General features: G+C 40.9%; 1 protein-coding gene across 1 annotated transcript in view; it reads left to right on the top strand.

Moving 5' to 3' along the window:
- The first annotated feature begins 9,802 nt into the window (after positions 1-9,802).
- Positions 9,803-23,277, top strand: part of parvg (parvin, gamma) — a 30,781-nt gene continuing 17,306 nt past the window's right edge. Inside the window, exons 1-6 of the mRNA XM_060914426.1 lie at positions 9,803-10,039; positions 10,603-10,675; positions 10,896-10,960; positions 11,044-11,146; positions 11,240-11,389; positions 11,918-12,033. Of these exons, the coding sequence (XP_060770409.1) occupies positions 10,627-10,675; positions 10,896-10,960; positions 11,044-11,146; positions 11,240-11,389; positions 11,918-12,033 (483 nt within the window). The 5' untranslated portion in view covers positions 9,803-10,039; positions 10,603-10,626. The remainder of the gene's footprint in view (positions 10,040-10,602; positions 10,676-10,895; positions 10,961-11,043; positions 11,147-11,239; positions 11,390-11,917; positions 12,034-23,277) is intronic.

Below are 23,277 nucleotides of genomic sequence, written 5' to 3'. Positions count from 1 at the left end.
TATATTTTGTTCTTATTATTTTTTATTTGTGCAGATTACCAGTTCTGTAAGGGTGAAACTACCAAAGTTTCACATGAAAATTTTGAAAGGTAAACATGTGTATTGACATGAGTACAGAATAAGATGTGTGCTTATCAGTCTGGACACACACTTTCTCCAATAGACCTGCAGTGATTGTGTACAAATGCCATTCCAGCCTAGCATAGGAAGCCCCTAACTCCAAAAACATGCCGATCTGAGGAGTACTGAATGAGGTGTTAAATTGGTAGTGTAGCTGATATATTTCATGGTCTTTTCATGGCCATTTTTTTGCAAAAAGACCAACAGTGCATCAAAGGACCATCAAGCCTGTTCAAAAATTGTATTATGATTTGTACGGGTGAAAAATGATATAGGCTATAATAGCCTTCTACACCATACGAAACTAAACAAAAAAGACCCGTTACAAATAACAAAAGTACTAAGGAAATTCATAAGCATATCAGTTCACACACAATTGCACAGCTATCAATCATTTTGTTACCTTCATAACAGGAGGTATGGGCTCCTCAACTGCTTTACAGGACTCCTTTTTCCGGGAGAAGACAATCATTAATAAATTCACAACAATCCTATCAAATCCCATTAGAATAGCTCAAACACAGTAAGTTAATGTGGATCCTTCAGAAATCTTTGTGCACATGAAAATCCCACAGCAATCGACATTTGATGAGGTGCCTGCACTTAGCAATGCCATAATCATATTCTTTAATGTAAGATGGTAATGTACAGTAAAAGGTTAAGCTTTCTTTCATTTGAATAAATTGTGCACAAGTATTTCTTACTACATTGCGTAACTTTTGGCGGCATGGTGGTGTAGTGGTTAGCATGGTCGCCCCACAGCAAGAAAGTCCTGGGTTCAAGCCCAGCGGCCAACAAGGACCTTTCTGTGTGGAGTTTGCATGTTGTCTGCGTGGGTTTCCTCTGGGTGCTCCAGTTTCCCTCACAGTCCAAAGACATGCGGTTTAGACTGGTACCAAAATTCAAAAAAGTGCTTATTTAAGGAGTTAAAGGCATTTTTGAGACAAAGTCGGCAAACAGTCTTATTTTGTCAATTTGGGTGTGCCGAATTCAAATCTGCAATATGCCGAGCTCTATCTGACCTCTGTTGACCTCTAGAGGTCATTGAACTTTGGGCCTGTAAACGTCTCAGCTGAACCCAGTTTCTCAGCTTTCTAAGGAATGAAATGTACTAAAATGATTAATGAAGTTAGCAAATGGCCTTGTTTGTTAAATGTTTGGGTGCTGAATTCATTTTTCATTTGTAAAATGACATATGACCTCTGATAACCTCAAGGTCATTAAACTTGGCCTATAGGCCTATGCATTTAACGGCATTTTTAAACTGACTTTACTCCCTCAAAAAGAATATGAACAGACAAAAAACAAATAGAAAGGAACAAATACAACATTAAATGCCAGTCCATGTACATGTGACTTACTTTTCACAATGAGAATGCCTAGGCGATCACCTTACATAACATTGAATTATATTTAGCGGTTATTGTTTATACAAAGCTACTGAAAAAAGGACAGATTCAGCAGCATACAAAATGTGGGGGCATACAGGGTATACAGGTTAGTCTATATGAGAGTTTTTTCTTTGTTTGTTTTGTTTTAAAAGGGGTAAAGCCTTTACAAAAAACAAACAACAAAGAAAAAAACTCTCATATATACTAACCCTGACTAACCTGTATACCCTGTATGCCCCCACATTTTGTATGCTGCTGAATCTGTCCTTTTTTCAGTAGCTTTGTATAAACAATAACCGCTAAATGTAATGCAATGTTATGTAAGGTGATCGCCTAGGCATTCTCATTGTGAAAAGTAAGTCACATGTACATGGACTGGCATTTAATGTTGTATTTGTTCCTTTCTATTTGTTTTTTGTCTGTTCATATTCTTTTTGGGGGAGTAAAGTCAGTTTAAAAATGCCATTAAATGCATAGGCCTATAGGCCAAGTTTAATGACCTTGAGGTTATCAGAGGTCATATGTCATTTTACAAATGAAAAATGAATTCAGCATCCAAACATTTAACAAACAAGGCCATTTGCTAACTTCATTAATCATTTTAGTACATTTCATTCCTTAGAAAGCTGAGAAACTGGGTTCAGCTGAGACGTTTACAGGCCCAAAGTTCAATGACCTCTAGAGGTCAACAGAGGTCAGATAGAGCTCGGCATATTGCAGATTTGAATTCGGCACACCCAAATTGACAAAATAAGACTGTTTGCCGACTTTGTCTCAAAAATGCCTTTGGGTGTCACAATTCTGGATTTTGGTACCAGTCTAGTTAGGTTAATATGGGATGGCCTTGGGCTGAAGTGCCCTTGAGCGAGGCACATAACTCTCAACTGGTCCCCGGGTGCTGTTAGCATGGCTGCCCACTGCTCTGGGTATGTGTGTGTGCTCATTGCTCATGTGTGTGTGCATGTGTGTGTTCACTGCTTCAGATGGGTTAAATGCAGAGAGGAATTTCACAAGTGTGTGATGAATAAAGTTCTTCTTCTAGTGCATTACAATGCCTCAAAAAAAAAAAAAAAATTATATATATATATATATATATATATATATATATATATATATATATATATATATATATATATATATACACACACACACACACACACACACCCTGTCAGTCCATATTTTGGGAGGAAACCAGCAAACCCTGAGGAAAGCCATGTGACATTCCAAAAAAAAAAAACTTAATTAGAATGTCATCTTATAAAGACTTGTTTGCTGAAGGGCAGAATATTTGACAAGCACAAACTGTGGGTTTCTTCTGTTTTCCTTCTCATAACCACTTGCAAAATACAGAGCCCTCCGCAATTATTGGAGCCCTTTGTAAAGATTAGTAAAAAGGGTTAGAGAAAATCCATCTTTTGGTGAAGTAGCTTCATCTTACACTGAAAAAAACAATCCAACCTTTCATTAAAATGAATTCATTCGGAGAAAAACAAATTCCTCATCAAGAAATTATTATTTTCAACAAGAACACACATGTGCCACTTATTGCCACCCCTGCATTTAATATTTTGTACAGTCTCCCTTTGCCAGTAAAACAGCACTGAGTCTTCTGTAACAGTTTATAAGGTTGGAGATACAGAGCAGGGCATCTGAGACCGTTCCTCTTTACACAATCTCTCCAAATCATCCAGGGTCCTCAGCCCTCTCTTGTGCTCTCTCCTCTTCAGCTCACCCCACAGGTTTTCAGTGGGGTTCAGGTCAGGGGACTGAGATGGCCTGGGCAGAAGCTTGATTCTGTGGTCAGCTAAACATTTTTGTGTTGATTTGGACACATGCTTCAGATCATTGTCTTGCTGGAAGATCCAATGATGACCCAGTTTCAGTTTCCTGCCAGATTTTCATTTAAAATGCCCTGGTATTTCATGGAGTCCATCATGCCATATGTCCTAACAAGGTTTCCAGGACCTTTGGAGGAAAAACAACCACAAAACATCACAGAACTTCCACCATGTTTACAGTAGGAATCAGGCTCTTTTCATTACAGTTATCCTTCTTTTTACACCAAACCCACCTTCAGTGTTTATTGCCAAAATGCTCCATTTTTGTTACATCAGACCATAGAATGCAGTTCCAGTCAAAGTTGTAGTAGTGTTTAGCAAACTTCAGGTGTTTATGTTTGTGGTTTTCTGGCAGACCTTCCACATAATCTGTTGGCATGGAGGTGGCGTCTGATGATGAGATTTGGAAACCATAAGATTTTACTTTTTCTTATAATTCACCAACAGTGATCCTTGGGGATTTTTTTTGCCTCTCTTACCCTCCTCCTCATTGTGCATGCTGGCAAAATAAACGTGCTTCCTCTTCCAGGCAAGTTTGTAACAGTTCCAGTTGGTGTCCACTATTTTTATTATTGCCCTAACAGTAGAGATGGACATTTTCAGGCAAGTAGCTATTTTTGTAAACAACCATACCCTGAATGAAGGTCAACTTATGGAGGTCAACTTCTCCCTCATTTGGTTTGTGTGTTCTCTTATCTTTCCCATGGTAAAGGAGAACTGAAGTCATTTTTAAACTTGCTTTATTTCTTAATTAACATGTTATTCAATTACGTTTTCGGTTTTAGTAACCTTATATTGTGACTCGTATTGACAACTAATTGCAATTAAATATTATACTTATTGGCCTATTAATTTTTTAGCCATGTTGAATTTAGTTTGTTTGGTCCACGGCAGGCGTCGCTTATCCATGCGATCTTCACGAGACTTGTGCGAGACTTTGAAACGTCAAGTGTCAGCCAGGTGTCAGTGCCGCCATTTTGAAAACTGTTTTCCAAATGAAATATTGCACAAAAACGAGTTTAAATGACGATTACTGCCTACTTTTTTCAAACTTTCCTGATTGCTATCAAAACAAACAAAACTTCTGGCTTGATTACATCAGCATTCGAAAGAGGGCACGCACATCTTTTGACAACGTTGGCAGATGTTGGTCACTTTGATTTCCGCTGTACATTTTACTTCCATCCTACGATGTCTCGCACAGGTCTCAACGAATCTCATTTACAGCCATCGCTTTGACATATGGACTGATATATTACATAGCATATTTCAAACACTCATAACTTGCTATAGCAGTGACAAAATAGCTATCAAAAATGCATTCCGATATTTAATAAAATGAGAAATAGAATTTTGATAATAAAAAAAATTTGCCTTCAGTTCTCCTTTAATGGCTGACTAAGTTAATTTGGCCTCTGTGTCTACTCATATTTGTTCCCCAGTTAATCAGGAAGTCATGGATTACAGCTTGAAAATTCCCACACACTCCGATCAACTCAAAAATGTACAATTTAAATTGGAAACATGCTTCAGTTACAATGTGTTCACTTTAATTTCCGGGGTGCCAGTAATCATTGAGGGCCCTGGTGTGATAGGCACATCTTTTACCTGTAATTAGAAGTCAGAATGGCATCATATTTTTTCACCCTTATATACCAATAATTATTCCACTCATGAACTTTCCTGAAATCAGACCTATCACATTAGAGTTGATGCTGTATATGGTATTGTTTATATACAGTGGTGCTTGAAAGTTTGTGAACCCTTTAGAATTTTCTATATTTCTGCATAAATATGACCTAAAACATCATCAGATTTTCACACAAGTCCTAAAAGTAGATAAAGAGAACCCAGTTTAACAAATGACACAAAAATATTATCCTTGGTCATTTATTTATTAAAGAAAATGATCCAATATTACATATCTGTGAAGGCAAAAGTGTGTGAAACTCTAGGATTAGCAGTTAATTTGAAAGTGAAATTAGAGTCAGGTATTTTCAATCAATGGGATGACAATCAGGAGTGAGTGGGCACCTTGTTTTATTTAAAGAACAGGGATCTATCAAGGTCTGATCTTCACAGCATGTTTGTGGAAGTGTATCATGGCATGAACAAAGGAGATTTCTGAGGACCTCAGAAAAAGCATTGTTGATGCTCATCAGGCTGGAAAAGGTTACAAAACCATCTCTAAAGAGTTTGGACTCCACCAATCCACAGTCAGACAGATTGTGTACAAATGGAGGAAATTCAAGACCCTTGTTACCCTCCCCAGGAGTGGTCGACCAACAAAGATCACTCCAAGAGCAAGGCGTGTAATAGTTGGCGAGGTCACAAAGGACCCGAGGGTAACTTCTAAGCAACTGAAGGCCTCTCTCACATTGGCTAATGTTAATGTTCATGAGTCCATCACCAGGAGAACACTGAACAACAATGGTGTGCATGGCAGGGTTACAAGGAGAAAGCCACTGCTCTCCAAAAAGAACACTGCTGCTTGTCTGCAGTTTACTAAAGATCACATGGACAAGCCAGAAGGCTACTGGAAAAGTGTTTTGTGGATGGATGAGACCAAAATAGAACTTTTTGGTTTAAATGAGAAGTGTTATGTTTGGAGATAGGAAAACACTGCATTCCAGCATAAGAACCTTATCCCATCTGTGAAACACGGTGGTGGTAGTGTCATGGTTTGGGCCTGTTTTGCTGCATCTGGGCCAGGACGGCTTGCCATCATTGATGGAACAATGAATTCTGAATTAGACCAGCAAATTCTAAAGGAAAAATATCATGACATCTGTCCATGAACTGAATCTCAAGAGAAGGTGGGTCATGCAGCAAGACAACGACCCTAAGCATACAAGTTGTTCTACCAAAGAATGGTTAAAGAAGAATAAAGTTAATGTTTTGGAATGGCCAAGTCAAAGTCCTGACCTTAATCCAATCGAAATGTTGTGGAAAGACCTGAAGCGAGCAGTTCATGTGAGGAAACCCACCAACATCCCAGAGTTGAAGCTGTTCTGTACGGAGGAATGGGCTAAAATTCCTCCAAGCCGGTGTGCAGGACTGACCAACAGTTACCGGAAATGTTTAGTTGCAGTTATTGCTGCACAAGGGGGTCGCACCAGATCAGTGGCGGCTCCTGAATTTTTTTTCAGGGGGGGCAATTTTCCCCCGTTATGTCTACACGGACCGTAAATGTCCACAGGACTGAAGTAAATTGACCTAGGTAGCAAAATCAATTGGCCGAACTTGTTTTTGCCTGGTAAATTCAGATATCAATATAGACAATATCTCTTCTCTCCACTAGGTGGCAACACTAAACAAGTTAAAGGTGGCAAACTAAGGTAGCCTAGTAAACTAGACCCACCCGCCTAGCGCCAAAAATATTTTTGCCTACGAGTGGCAAATATTCACATTTAGTCTGGCTTGCCAGGCTAAAACTAAGGAAGATTCATTGTGAAGCCTTCAAAGCAAAACATTTGCCATCACAATCAATTAATATTACATTACTCATTTATTTTCTCATATTATTCCAGTATTCTATAATAAGTAGACACAAATTCTTAATTATAAACATATTCTAATTTCTTCAATTCTAAAGAATGCAATTAAAGTGGCAGGATATAAATCCAAAACAAGTGTTTAAGTTTTGAAAAAGATGAAGAAAAGCATAACCATCAAACAAACGTGCAGCTTAATTATGTGGTTTTTTTATATGGAATCGCACCATTTTAACAACAAATAATTCTAAATAAATTCTGCAGTTTTTTCCCCCAAGAATTCCTCCAGAAAGCCATGCCTTAAAAGGAAATTTAAAGTATTACAAGCATGTCAATGAACACAAAAGGCTTTAGTTATTTAGCTATATACACACACACAAGGTTACACAAGGTTTTGTAGTCAGTGCAACTTGGCTTAACAAGTTGGAAAAAAGGTGCTGCTGGCTCCAATGAACACACATACTGTACAATATATAAAAACTGAAAATATGCTTAATTTACACCAAATCAGAGAGAACTTGAGGCTACTGAAATATTCCAAGCATGGCTGCCATTGGTAACACACATACACACAAAAACAACTTTTGCCTAGTAAATTCAAATATCAGATATCACTGTACCGTCTGCTGTGCTACTTCCAGGGTGGAAGAGAACGCAAGGGGAGCAAAAAAGAGCATTGAGTACATCACAGCCAGCTAGCCAAGTTTTCCAGTGGTACCAGTTCTTGTTAAAACCTCTTGAGCAGGTCTTCTCCCCCTTCGTAGACACTTGCTTGATGTTTAAATTCGGTCTAGGACAGGGGTGTCAAACCTGATCCATAAAGGGCCTTGTGGCTGCAGGTTTTCATTCCAGCCATGCAGCAGCACACCTGACTTGGCTCATTCAATCAACTGAACTGTCTTCACACAGTCAAATACTTGCAGCCACACCCACCCTTGATTAAAGGGTGGGTGTGTCAGTTGATTGAATAAGCCAAATCAGGGTGCTGCTGCATAGCTGGAATGAAAACCTGCAGCCACACGGCCCTTTATGGATCAGGTTTGACACCCCTGGTCTAGGAGGTCCTAGCTGTTTGATTGCCGTTTTCTCCTCATTGGCACGACGACTAAAGGGAACTTCTTTCAGAGACGCTATCGTATTGTTGCACTCAACACTCGCCATCTTCTTCATAGAATGTTCACACATTTCCCGCGCAAGTTGCGTTTTCCAGCCCAAAATTATGTTCAAAATCCGCCAAAATGCACTAAAAACCAATCTGGCAACACTTGCGCGGCGCAACAGGCGTATGACGTAAGCACGCTGCTTGTGCGAGCACATCCCATCCCCCCATCCCATTATCTCTAGCCGCTTTATCCTTCTACAGGGTCGCAGGCAAGCTGGAGCCTATCCCAGCTGACTACGGGCGAAAGGCGGGGTACACCCTGGACAAGTCGCCAGGTCATCACAGGGCTGACACATAGACACAGACAACCATTCACACTCACATTCACACCTACGGTCAATTTAGAGTCACCAGTTAACCTAACCTGCATGTCTTTGGACTGTGGGGGAAACCGGAGCACCCGGAGGAAACCCACGCGGACACGGGGAGAACATGCAAACTCCGCACAGGAAGGCCCTCGCCGGCCCCGGGGCTCGAACCCAGGACCTTCTTGCTGTGAGGCGACAGTGCTAACCACTACACCACCGTGCCGCCCCTGCGAGCACATAAAACCCAATAGAAAATGCATTGGGAGCAGGATTTTCGAAAAAAACGTACGTACCATTAGTGTCAATGGGAGATTTTGGGGCAAATCTGAACCTGACAGAAATCGCCCCAAAAGGGCGTGGCTACACCAGGCGCGACCTTAGCCTGATTGGACAATGACATTACTGTTGCCGTGTTAGTAGGAGCAGATTAAAAAAAAAAAAATCTCCCTCCCTGTTTGGGAGTGCGTCGCCCAAATCGCCCCTATTAACGAGCCGCCAGTGCACCACTGAAAGCAAAGGTTCACATACTTTTGCCTCTCACAGATATGTAATATTGGATCATTTTCCTCAATAAATAAATGACCAAGTATAATATTTTTGTCTCATTTGTTTAACTGTGTTCTCTTTATTTACTTTTAGGACTTGTGTGAAAATCTGACGATGTTTTAGGTCATATTTATGCAGAAATATAGAAAATTCTAAAGGGTTCACAAACTTTCAAGCACCACTGTATATTAGTATAGAATGCATATGCATATACATATCACTAATTCACTGTAAAACTATTAATACAACCAATAACAAAATTTGAGCATTTCATAATATTCATTACATTTAGGCACTATGTATTTTGATACATGATCTATCACTGTCATCATTTTACGTCATTAAACTCTATAAGATATGAATTTTGGAAGTACAACTAATATATATAACTCTATATAAATGTGTTGTCCGAATAGAGCTAAGGTGTAAATAACTCTGCCTGTAAAGATGTGCTTCTTTTCTGTTAAGGTGTTTATTGCGCTTCTAATTTCTGTTTATTTGAGAGCTAATCGGGTCTTCTCTATTTGCCAGGTAACCATGGTAACCTCCCTCCCCAAATTACTACTTCTTCCTTGTCAGGGCGAGTCTGACTCTCAACACTTGGCTTAGAGAGAAAGAGTGTGAGACAACGATGTGTATAATCGTTCTAAGAAAAGGATGGGTATGGATCAATTTAACAATGTGCATTACGTAAACACTGAACAAGTCAGAAAGAAAAATCTCATCAAGCACAGAGATGAAACTGAGCAATAAGGATATTTAAAAAAAAAAAAAAGTACATAGACTGCACACTCCACTGCTTACAAGTACTGATGACTTGGCTGTGACAGTTAAAAATTTCAGATGTATGGTTCAAACAGCTGAGCTACCCAGAGCAACAAATCTGTCATTCAGTTTCCGCCCTAAAACCATGTAACCGAAAGAGGAAGCTGTGCTTCTTCATTGCCACTTCCTTAACAAAAAGTAGTCTAGTGTTTATTGACAGTTCACGTTTGTTCTTTCTTGCCTTTAAAATTGCTGGGTAAAAATTGTGTAAAACAGGAGGGTTAAACCTGTGACTATCTACCGGCGTGGGATTTTGATTGTCATAGAGTTGACTTGCAAAGACGTGCACAAGGGACAAGTCAGAGAGTAGAGTGCAAGGCCAGAGTGTGTGTGTGCTGCTGATGTGCTGCTGAAGGTAGGCCTGTTTATTTAGATGTGTGTCGAGATGTGGAGTGAAGGCTTGTGTCAACTTGAGGCAAATAGGCCTGACAAGCATCACCACATGCAAATAAACATTTCTATCTCCATCTGTTTCAGAAATGTTTTCTCTGTCAGTGTGGTGTGTCAGTGCTTATGTGTGTGTGTGTGTGTGTGTGTGTGTGTGTGTGTGTGTGTGTGTGTGTGTGTGTGTGTGTGTCAGAGAGAGAAAGAGAGAGAAAGTGAAAAGACAAAAACTACTGCATCTTGCAAGAGTTTCCATCCTTCCATCAAGTGATCATTCTCATCAGAGCTTATTTTGTCTTTTTGCGTTCTTGAGCTGGTGCTGGAACCAAATAACTTTATTTGCGTCTTCTTTGTATCACGACATTAGAATAAGCAATGAATGGATGTTAGGCAGCATCTAATAATACTAAAGTCAAAATACACCAGCAATTTAGCACAAAAACAATTAAAACATATAATTAAACTGTGAGCTTAACATTATTTTTGTTACTTTTCTCAGACTATACTTGATGTTTATTTATTCATTTTATTTAGGTATAATTAATCAGAGAAGATCAAATGGATAAAGTGGTGGAATCTGAGCAAAGTAATGAGGAAGTTTTCCAAGGTGAGTGTTTTACTGAGAGTATGTTACCGTTAATAAGCTACTACCTTATTAATATGAGAGAACATCACAGAGCCCTGTGCTGGCCTTTTCATCCTCTTTATCTTTCTGAAATGAAACATATGAAAAAAAATACTAAATAAAACATGAAAGGCCTTCTCATGTGGGGTGCTGAAATGTAAAATTTGATGTACCGTACCACTGAATTTATTTCATTATGCAGGAGAAAGAAGAAAGATCATCCAGCCTTCATCTTTAAACGATCCCAAACTAGTGAAGCTTAAAGAGGTGAGATCCTGATTTTATTATTCTACAAGGCCTGTACTGTAGAGCTGTTATGTCTTTATCTGACCTCTCTAGCTGAACAACAGGTGCTGGTGGAATGGATCAACACTACTCTGAAGACAGAGCACATTGTGGTCCAGACTCTGGAGGAAGACATCTTTGATGGACTTGTGATTCATCACTTACTGAGTAAAAAACTGGCATTTTCAGTGCAGCAGTCATTCCAGAAATGTTGGTCTGAGTAAAACATTTTACATAATTTGTTATCATTTTTGACCTCAGGCAGGTTAGGAGGTGTTCATTTAGAGGTTGAGGAGATCGCAGTAACCAGTGCTGCCCAGATGTGCAAACTGGAGTTGATTCTGCAGGCCCTCAATCAGGAGCTAGGGCTTGGTGATGAAGCAGAAAGTACAGCTCGATGGAGTGCCAAACGTGAGTAATTATTGGTCCTGTCATTTATTAACCGTATCCGCCTAATGAAATTTGTGTCATTGTGATTAATATAGTCTAGTAATTGTAATGAATGTTATTGAACTACTTAAGAAGATATGCATATAATTTAACACCAGTACAGCTCAGAGTAAAGCATTCAGTATGGATTGTATATGTAGATGATGTCTGTGTTCTGAGTGCTACGTGAAAATCGAAATTGACTCCTGAAAGACATCTGTTTAAATTTCAATCATTGATTTTTTTTTAGTATTGCTTAGCTGTGTAAGGTGTGAGTCAAAACACAACCCAAGCATTTAGCTAATTAAATGAAGGTTAATGGTCTTGTTCAAGGGCCTCCAAGAAAGTCTCTTTGGCAATCCTGGCATTATAATTTATAACCTTCCATTCATCACAGACAGATAAATGGTGAACTATCTATGCCCTATTCATTCAACAAGTCAATACTAGCTTAATATATAACTGTCTAAGAAGCTCGAGTGTATGCTTAAGGCTCTCTCTGCTGTTAAGTCATCCACAGTCGAGATCTGCTGGCAACTCTGCATCTGCTGGTGGCCATGGTGAAGCGCTACCAGCCCGAACTGGCCCTTCCCCAAAATGTCAGTGTGGAAGTCATCCTGTTTGAGGTGAATTTTTTTAATATGAACTGTGAATATGTTTTAAATATAAACTGTAAAACACGTGTATAGAAATACATGGATATATAAATATTAGAGGAGGGTAACTCATACATCATTTAGCCAGTTCACCAGTCAAGTAAAAACTCCAGTGTGTTTGCACAGTCCAGTTTTTTTTTATTGTACATAAACTTCACTAAGTACACTAAAGCAGTGTTTTTCAGCCACTGGGCCGAACACCATGGTTAGTTGAAGTTAATTTTTTACTTGTAGTAGGGTACAATTGCTGGGTTGCATCCAGCGTCACATCCGCCTCATTAAGCTACGGTCACACTACAGCTTGTGATGCTTTGCGATGAGTTATTGATAAAAATGAGGCATTTTGGTGGCAATATACACGTGAGCTAAAAGTTGTGGTCACACAGTAGGTAAACACTTGACTGTCACACCTTTGCGCGCTTGAGCCTGGTGCAGCTTGAGCGGCCGTGCGCACACACAAAGCGTGTTGTGCATGCTCTTGGAACCCAGTTGTTATGGGAAACACTTGATATTGATTTGAGCACAATCAGCATGCACAGATACGGGCGCTGTTTTCACAGAGGCTTTGCAATGTATTATCACGTTTGTTTCTAGCTATGTTTATAACTCTGTTTAAATACTCTGCTTTCTCTTTTGCTTTTGTAACTATCACGCCTACTAATAAACACTCTTCCTGCACTTAGATCCATCTACCGCCATCTATCCTGTAGTGTCCTGATCCCCAGATCTTTAACCCAGCCACATATGAAAAGTTGTTCACCTCCATGCTCTTCCAGGTTTTCATCTGTTTGTCTGTGCAGAACGGTGTCTGCAGCACCAGGTAGTTTGAGATCTCGGGGAACTCAACGGATGGATAATTTTCCATCTCATAGGAAAACTCCTTCTTTGTTAGTGTGTAAGGATCTAATCCCATTGATTGGTTTCTATATCCACTTCTTTTGAGTGTACTTCTTCGTTTTAATAACTTGCTTGTTTGCTGGACACAAACATGGCAGTAAGTCTCATCTCATTATCTCTAGCCGCTTTATCCTGTTCTACAGGGTGGCAGGCAAGCTGGAGCCTATCCCAGCTGACTACGGGCGAAAGGTGGGGTACACCCTGGACAAGTCGCCAGGTCATCACAGGGCCGACACATAGATACAGACAACCATTCACACTCACATTCACACCTACGGTCAATTTAGAGTCACCAGTTAACCTAACCTGCATGTCTTTGGACTGTGGGGGAAACCGGAGCACCCGGAGGAAACCCACGCGGACACGGGGAGAACATGCAAACTCCGCACAGAAAGGCCCTCGCTGGCCACGGGGCTCAAACCCGGACCTTCTTGCTGTGAGGCGACAGCGCTAACCACTACACCACCGTGCCGCCCCATGGCAGTAAGTTCTTGTGTTAATGGACCAGACTCCACTTTTGGATCATTAATCCCTTTTGACTGAGAATGCCCTGCATGCATGGTTTGGCTTCTGGCACATCCATACAGTTATAAATACAATACCTACAATTAAAACCAGTTTGTTTTTATTGCATTTATTTAATTCCTGGGCTTCGATCTGTAACCGGGAGTGATGCTGCAGTCCGTTAATACACTTTACAGTAGATTATTAAATTCTAATAGAATAGATGAGCCAAAATAACTGGGGATCTTTTTTGATGAGCCCCGACTCATTACAAGTATGACTAGGTGGGCCTCAAAGCAGAAAAGGTTGAGAACCCCTGCACTAATGTGTTAGCTAATGTAATGTAATAATGTATGACAAATGAGTTACCTAATTAACTGTATTAATACAAACTATGAGGAACAAATCTGTGCATTATTATGTACATTATTATGTACATTATTATCCTCTTCTAACAATGTACCTCACAAATCAAACATTTAGTAAAGCTGTGTGTAAATGTTTGTATAAAACAAACCAAACTAAAAACTTCCAATGGATTTACAAAAGTTTCAGAAATGCAGATTTTTTTTACTTATTTGCATATGTTAACAAATGCTAATCACCTGTAAATTATTGAGTGCATGCACGGAACTACTGACTTGAATTTCGTGATGCTCACAACACTCCATAAAAGTACAAGTGCACAGATGGCTGTGAACATGAAATGAATGGTCAGGGTAAAGACTGACAAAATGAAGAAGTTATTTTGACTCACTATTATGTGGGGGTGGGGGGCGTTGAGGAAAGGATGATGATGAGTCTCGATCAGCATATATTTGAAAATGAGCGTGATTTCACTGATTTTCTTTAAATCAAAAAATTTCCTCATTCCTCAAAATACCTGATCTAATGAACTAGCACGAGGATGTGCTTTTGATAGAGACTCCAAAGCACTTCTATAAATCGTAATAAAAATAAGTGACTTAAAGTCAACATCATAATTTCCCCCACAGTTCAAAGACATGCAGGTTAGGTTATGTGGTGGCTCTAAATTGACCGTGGGTGTGAATGTGAGTGTGAATGGTTGTTTATCTCTATGTGTCAGCCCTGCAATGACCTGGCGACTTGTCCAGGGTGTACCCCACCTCTCGCCCATAGTCAGCTGGGATAGGCTCCAGCTCACCCGCGACCCTGCACAGGATAAGTGGTTACAGATAATGGATGGATAAATATGCAGGTGATTATAGAAAATCACACGCACTGATTGGTCAAGAAATTCGGACTATTTCTCAATAATCACCTCAAGCGACTCGGCAACATGGTGGCCAATCGCTTCATCACTGTGAGGAAGAATTACAAATTATGAAAGAAAAATGCTGTTCCTAAAAGCAATAAATATGCTACAAAGTTTGATCTAAAACTATTCAAAGGTAGGGTGGAATTGTGAATTATTTTATCAATTTCAAAACAAAGTATTTTATGTGAGTCGGCATCGATAAGTGCCACAAGTCTGTGTGCATTATATGTGCATGCCGTTTTTGAAGTTTGAAATAGATGATTGTATAAATCACTTGTGTATTTATACAAAACAATTATCTGCCTCAGGCTCAGCGAATATTGGTGAATAATAACCTCGACTTTGTTTTGGTTATTATTCACTGATATTCACTGAGCCTTTGGCGAATAATTGTTAAATATAAAAGTGCAATACCCCATCCAATTATGATATCAGTTATGTGATTTGAAGTCGATCAAGTTGAGGTTTAAATTAATTAGTCTTCCTTCTTATGCATAAATTTACACACACAGGAACACAAGTAGGATATAAATGTCCCGTCCCCCCCCCCCCCCCCCCCCCCGAAATTTACAGGATTTTCATGAATAACCAATTTTTTGTGGAACAATTTATGCATAAACACATTTGCATGCAGCTTGATAAATGAGGCCCAATATTTCAAAGGTATTTTAATGTAGCTGTAGCCCAGGCTGTAAAGTGACATAATTTTGTTAAGACTATCCCCTTAAAACAATCCATTTTATTTGTGGAAAAAAGAAACAATTCATTGAAAAAGTCATTGAGCAGTCATTAAAATTCTAAAAGCAATTCATTTTATTTTGAAATAAATAGATGCTTTACAAATAATTCATTTTATTTTGAAATAAATAATTCATTGAAATTGATTATATGCACTAAAAACTATTGAAAAGTGTTTAAAATGGAGAAAAGGAGCAATAGAAAAAAAAAAGTTGCTGCAGAGGGCTACGTAGAACGAGCTTCCCAAATAGCCAATCAGTGCACATCGTGCGCCCCAGGTGATCAAGCTCGTAGGTTACGTCCGGTCATCACTTCCTGTTTTGCGGTCATGTTTACGGTTGCTGCCTCGTGCGTTGTCTGATCCAAACAGAGATAAAACCTGTTTTCATCCACGGGAGCAGTGTGAGACTGGACGATTTCTGCCGACCGGGCGAGGGTAATTGCTGGAACGCTCGTTCCTAAATTGATCACTCGGTCAGGTTTTTTCTGTGACTTCATTTGATGAGGTCCCAGCCATGGTCCACCGTCTATCGGGGAGTTTCCAGCTGGGTTCGTGTGAGGTTTCCAGAGATCCAGAGAGATTGTTTCTAGAGTCCATGATCCATAGATTCCCTAGTGTGAGCTGGGTGGCGAGCCACATTGAAACCACCGATATTGAACTGAGAGTGGTGAAGGATTCTTTCATTCCCCCTTCCTCACGGACTGTGTGGTAGGACAGAATACACATACAGTGGTGCTTGAAAGTTTGTGAACCCTTTAGAATTTTCTATATTTCTGCAAAAATATGACCTAAAACATCATCAGAGTTTCACACAAGTCCTAAAAGTAGATAAAGAGAACCCAGTTAAACAAATGAGACAAAATTATTATACTTGGTCATTTATTTATTGAGGAAAATGATCCAATGTTACATATCTGTGAGTGGCAAAAGTATGTGAATCTTTGCTTTCAGTAGCTGGTGTGACCCCCTTGTGCAGCAATAACTGCAACTAAATGTTTCCGGTAACTGTTGAACAGTCCTGCACACTGGCTTGGAGGAATTTTAGCCCATTCCTCCGTACAGAACAGTTTCAACTCTGGGATGTTGGTGGGTTTCCTCACATGAACTGCTTGCTTCGGGTCTTTCCACAACATTTCGATTGGATTAAGGTCAGGACTTTGACTTGGCCATTCCAAAACATTCACTTTATTCTTCTTTAACCATTCTTTGGTAGAATGACTTGTGTGCTTAGGGTCGTTGTCTTGCTGCATGACCCACCTTCTCTTGAGATTCAGTTCATGGACAGATGTCCTGACATTTACCTTTAGAATTTGCTGGCATAATTCAGAATTCATTGTTCCATCAATGATGGCAAGCCGTCCTGGCCCAGATGCAGCAAAACAAGCCCAAACCATGATACTACCACCACCATATTTCACAGATGGGATAAGGTTCTTATGCTGGAATGCAGTGTTTTCCTTTCTCCAAACATAACACTTCTCATTTAAACCAAAAAGTCCTATTTTGGTCTCATCTGTCCACAAAACATTTTTCCAGTAGTCTTCTGGCTTGTCCACGTGATCTTTAGCAAACTGCAGACAAGCAGCAGTGTTCTTTTTGGAGAGCAGTGGCTTTCTCCCTGCAACCCTGCCATGCACACCATTGTTGTTCAGTGTTCTCCTGATGGTGGACTCATGAACATCAACATTAGCCAATGTGAGAGAGGCCTTCAGTTGCTTAGAAGTTACCCTGGGGTCCTCTGTGACCTTGCCGACTATTACACGCCTTGCTCTTGGAGTGATCTTTGTTGATCAACCACTCCTGGGGAGGGTAACAATGGTCTTGAATTTCCTCCATTTGTACACAATCTGTCTGACTGTGGATTGGTGGAGTCCAAACTCTTTCGAGATGGTTTTGTAACCTTTTCCAGCCTGATGAGCATCAACAACGCTTTTCCTGAGGTCCTCAGAAATCTCCTTTGTTCGTGCCATGATACACTTCCACAAACATGTGTTGTGAAGATCAGACTTTGATAGATCTTTGTTCTTTAAATAAAACAGGGTGCCCACTCACACCTGATTGTCATCCCATTGATTGAAAACACCTGTCTCTAATTTCACCTTCAAATTAACTGCTAATCCTAGAGGTTTACATACTTTTGCCACTCACAGATATGTAATATTGGATCATTTCCCTCAATAAATAAATGACCAAGTATAATATTTTTGTCTCATTTGTTTAACTGGGTTGTCTTTATCTACTTTTAGGACGTGTGTGAAAATCTGATGATGTGTTAAGTCATATTTATGCAGAAATATAGAACATTCTAAAGGGTTCACAAACTTTCAAGCACCACTGTACACTGATACACTTGACACGGATCTGAACAAAAAGGGCCCCAACGCTAACTTTGGAACAGAGGGTTTTATTTTGCCGGCTTTATTATTTTAGTTGTTATTTTTCATTGAATGCCCTGTAACAAACTGTTGTATTTTCATTGTGTTATGGGTTATTAATAACAAGTGGCCACACAAAAAACTCAAACCACTGTTGCCTGTGTCTTTTGATTACTCAACAACAAAGGCTCTCACAAGCTCATAGTCTTCTATTACTGGTCCATCTATTAATATTGACTATTATTTACCTGTGCTCTGTTATTACATCGTAACAAGGGTTACAGATTTGGTGAGCCAGCCAGGAGAGCTGTATTGAGTGCGTAATTGTTAAATTTATTTTGTGTGTACAAGCTGCTGAAATTAAAGGTAGGTTCCCCCCCCAAAAAAATAGAAAAATAAATAAGACAAAATGGAAACAGTAATGCAGGAATCAGTTGCAATTCCCTGCTCTGTAGTGGTTAGTGGATTAACTGAGATAGATAGTGATGATGAAGTATCTACTTACCTTCAGAAATATGGTTCAATCAAACGTTTTCTTCGCATAGATGATCCCAAATCAGATTTCCACAGACACATCATTGTGGAGTTCACACATAGCACTGCTATGAAAGCCTTAGAGCCCCTATTGCCCCTTAAGCTTCAAAGGCCCACCCAGACCAACACGGTGTATGAAGTGAAGAGCTTGGCAAGTGTTTACACACTAGATGCCCGAAGCAAAGCTCCCAAAACATACATGGAACAACTTTGTGACATTGCCAAGCTGAGTGGAACATCATTAGAGCAAATGCTGAAAGAAGAGCTGGCACATCTTGCTTTGTCTACAGCTAGCACACTGTCCTTTTCTCCTCAGCCTCACCAAGATCCCTCACCTGAGCAGAGCCCACTCTCCCAAACAGAACCACCTCACCAGGAAAATGTCTCATCCTCTCCACGGCTTTTTTTTGTCGACCCATCTGATCTTGCAGCTAAGAAATCTTCTCACGATTCGATCCTCACAAAAAACCTGACCAAGTTAACCTTGTCGCCGACTCCTCAAGTTGTGACTGGTAGCACGACCCAGTCCACCATCGACTTGAATCCCCCCAGCATTCAACGAGTGGTGGTTGAACACGTTGTCCGCAGCAGTGAAAGCCCATCACACCTGGCTACACCAGGTAGGCTTCAAGCTTTCTCAGGGAAATGTCCATGTCTTAATAACGAAGTGGATTTCGACACATGGCGTACCAGTGTTGAAGTTCTCATGAAAGATCCCTCAGTCTCTGATTCACACTGCACGCATCATATCCTTGACAGTCTCCTCCCTCCTGCTTCTGAGATGACTAAGCATCTTGGCCCACATGCTAAACCTTCAGCCTATTTTGAACTACTGGACTCTGCCTATGGAACAGTTGAAGATGGCGATGAACTATATGCCAGGTTCATGAGTACACTTCAAAATGATGGGGAGAAGCCATCTGCTTTTCTGCAGAGGTTGCATGTGGCACTGGGCACAACTATGAGACGTGGTGGTGTGTCCTCTCATGACTTCGACCAGCAGCTTTTAAAGCAGTTCTGCCGTGGCTGCTGGGAAAATTCCTTAATAGTTGACCTCCAGCTTGAACAAAGTAAATGGAATCCATCATCCTTTGCAGAACTGTTGCTGCTATTAAGGACAGAAGAGGATAAACAGGCGGCGAAAATGAGTCGCATGAAGCAGCATTTGGGAAGCACCAAGCCTGCTTATAGTGCCAGTAAACAGCGTGTCATGTCTCATCTTCAAACAGCACATGCCGCTACTGATTCTGATTATTGCACTGAAGTCGAGATGCTGAGGAAACAGATATCAGACATTAGTGTCCAGCTTAATCAGAATCAGAATCAGAAACACTTTTATTGCCAGGTATGTGAACACACACGAGGAATTTGACTCCGGTTCCACTTAGCTTTCATAGTACAACACAGATAAAAGCGTATAGACCCTTTTCAGTCACGTGACCTTCATAAACGCGACCACCATTTTGGCCATGTAGCGGACTTCGGCTCGAATTGGTTTGAATGCAAGGAAGGCGACAAACGGAGAACATGCAAGAAAAAGGAGCGAGATGCAGAAAACACCTTCGCTATCCAGCGACGTAGGGCATTTACAGGGCGAGCAGAGGGAGAAATAACAACAGTAACGACACATTAGCAACGCCGTACAGAAATAACAGTTTATGGCACAGACCCTTTCGGTTCTCGCTCATCTAGCTGCTACAATGACTGCTTAGACTGCAACAATAATACCTAACACACATTTAAGTATCCATCGTAAAGACGTGAAACTCGCCGAGTGACGAGTGTGTTCATTGATAAGCTAACACAATCTAAAAGTAGACATACCATCACACTGCCCTGGCGCTGTGTACAGTTTACCTTCTATGGTTTGTGCACTCGCTATTTGCCATTACTTTCTCCAACCCAGTGTTACAGATTACAGGGAACGGCCTGGATTTAAGAGACAAATACATGCTCCTATTGTTTTGAACACTTATTTGTAGGCAGTGCTTTAATTTGTAAAGTGGGAGGTCCCGGAGCGCAGAGGATGAGCGGCTCCAGTGCGGAAAAAAAGGGGGCGGGGCACTGCGCTGCGCTTCTGGGCATGTTTTGTAATAACACTGCAAATTAAGTTCATCTGCAGATATTTTGTGGATGTCGTTTCATGAGAGAAATCACCAACAAGGCAGATATCAAAATCAGACATTAACACTAAATAAACTTGCATTTTTTTTATTTAATTATTTGGGTTTTTTTTTTTTGTTACATAGTCAAAAGAGGTGTCGGATCACCGGATCCAGTGTAAATAGCTGCCGGAGCCAACGCCCGAGGTTCCGGAGCGCGCTCCAGCTTGCTCCCCCTCAAATTAAGCGCTGTTTGTAGGACACTGCCTCTGATCTGTCCTACAGTCTACCAACAGCAAAGGAAGACAACGCTAGCTAATGTCGTTAGCTAATAGCTACTACAGAAGAACAAAGAGGTTACAATGGGTTATTTTAGCCTATTTGGTTACACACTCGCCGCCACAGAATGTTAACAGCAATGTAATGCCTTTTCTGGCTAATTTTATTTGTCTTACCTCCAACAAAGTGGTCACTACACAAGCGCTGGTATGCCGAGGGCTGCCAATCTGTTAATTTTTTTTAATGGCCGCTATCCATCTTCTCCGTCGGGATCCGATAAAATGATAACCCTTGCCTTGTTTGTTGATGGTTACTACATCCAGGTGCACAACAATATAGTGGCATGATGGAAGTCTTGCTGAAAATAAACACTTTTTTTGCTGCCGTTCCTCAATGCTGGCTGTGGTAAACTACTGGTAGTACATGTCCAAAATGGCGGCTGCGTTTGTCGTGACATCACGTGAAAAGGGTCCATACACAAAACAAACAAACAAAACAAATGACTGGTGCAATCATAGGGAATACAGAGAGAGTCTAACTGCAGTGATCTTCAGGGGAAGATTGTTTCCCCAGCAACGACCTTGACCAAGGCAGTGCTGGCTGAGAGAGCCGAAGATAGGATTGGAATTTGTTTAGACTCGAACGGGCAGACATGACTCTTTTGCAGACTACCCCGCTCATCCATTCTGGTCACTAAAATGATCCATTTCTCTCTGCAAAGCTGTCAACCTCTCCAAGATCAAATCCACATTGCGATTCAAGTTCTGAATAGCCACAGTCTGAGTTCTGACAGCTCTGCCCACCGCTTCAATCATATTGGGCAGCTTTATGGGGCTTTAATAGCATGACAGTTGAGAGTCAAAAACAGAAATTGCCCAAACAGAAAGCAAAGTCCCTTGCTTCTAGTGCCAAAGCCGAGGCTCACCTCATGAAAAAGAAAGGAACAACTCAGCAGAGCCCCACTATCAAAATGAGCAGCAAACCACGCCCTTGGTACTGCTTCCAGTGTGGGGAGGATGGTCATATCGTCTCGGCATGTGACAATGAGCCAAATCCTTCCCTCGTAGCAGCAAAGAAAAAACAGCTGAGAGAAAGGCAGGCTGGATGGGGGTCCTCCAATCCCCTTGGCAATCAGGCACATTTAAACTGATATCTGCTCCCATAGAGGGACATATGGGAGTGACACCTGACAAATCCAGTCCCACAATTGAAAAACCTGCCTGGAAGAGAGCTCAAAATAAGAGGAAACCCAGTACATTTCCTCGTGGCCTTGTGGGAACTAAAACCACAGCTCAGGTAACTATTGCGGGAAAAGACACCAGTTGTCTTTTAGATACAGGTTTGCAGGTGACTATGGTGTCCTGGTCTTTTTATGAGCAACACCTTCCAGATCTGACCATCCATCCTTTAGGCAATCTTCTTGATGTGGAGGGTGCCAACGGCCAACTAGTCACCTACTTAGGAAACACTGAGCTCTCTATTACATTTCCAAAAGACTTCGTAGGGACTGACATTGAAGTCCAAACTTTGGCGTTGGTTATTCCCCACCTCAGATCTGCAGTCCATGAACAGGTACTTATTGGCACTAACACTCTTGACGCCCTGTATGCTGACCTTTGAGATGGCCCAAATTTCTCCACCTTCCAGCCATTGCCTTATGGCTACAGGGCTGTCCTCACAATCCTCCAACTGCATCAGAAAAGCTCCACCAGTAGTAGCCTTGGCTGGGCAAAGATGATTGGAAAGGCACCTGAGGTTGTTCCAGCAGGACAGACAGTTGTCCTTGAAAGCATGGCTAATGTCTCTAGTGCTCATCCTGAGAAGTACATCATTATTGAACAACCATCAGCATCCTCCTTACCCAGCAGCCTCCTGGTCACAGCTAGCTTGGTCAGCTTGGCAACGAAACAACCTTGCCACCTACCTGTTGTGTTGAAAAATGAAACAGAACATGACATTACAATTCCGTCCAAGACAATGTTGGCAGATGTTAATGCTGTTGTGAGAGTGTTGCACAAAGAACAAACAGTAAAAGAACCAAACCCCCCTGACATGAAAAGGGAGTCCTCCCAACCGACAAAACTGCGTTTTGATTTTGGAGACTCACCTTTACCCCCCGAGTGGAGAGAACGGGTAACAAACATGTTGAACTCCATGCCAGATGTCTTCTCCCATCACGATCTGGATTTTGGACATACAAAGTTAAACATCGTATCAGGCTCAGTGATGAAACCCCTTTCAAGTTCAGACCATGTCCGATACACCCCCATGATGTGGATGCAGTGAGAAAACACCTACAGGAGCTCCTTGATTCAGGGGTTATTCAAGAGTCTGAGTCCCCATTCGCATCTCCTATTGTCATTGTCAGGAAGAAGGATGGTTTTGTTTGTCTTTGTATAGATTTCAGGAAGTTAAACCGTCAGACAATTAAAGATGCCCATGCTCTCCCAAAGCTTGAGGAGGCATTCTCTGTTCTGGCTGGGTCGAAGTGGTTCTCCATCCTGG

This window comes from Neoarius graeffei, chromosome 2, assembly GCF_027579695.1.
Source record: "Neoarius graeffei isolate fNeoGra1 chromosome 2, fNeoGra1.pri, whole genome shotgun sequence".
In the NCBI taxonomy this organism is placed as follows: domain Eukaryota; kingdom Metazoa; phylum Chordata; class Actinopteri; order Siluriformes; family Ariidae; genus Neoarius; species Neoarius graeffei.
This window is presented reverse-complemented; position numbering and strand designations above follow the sequence as displayed.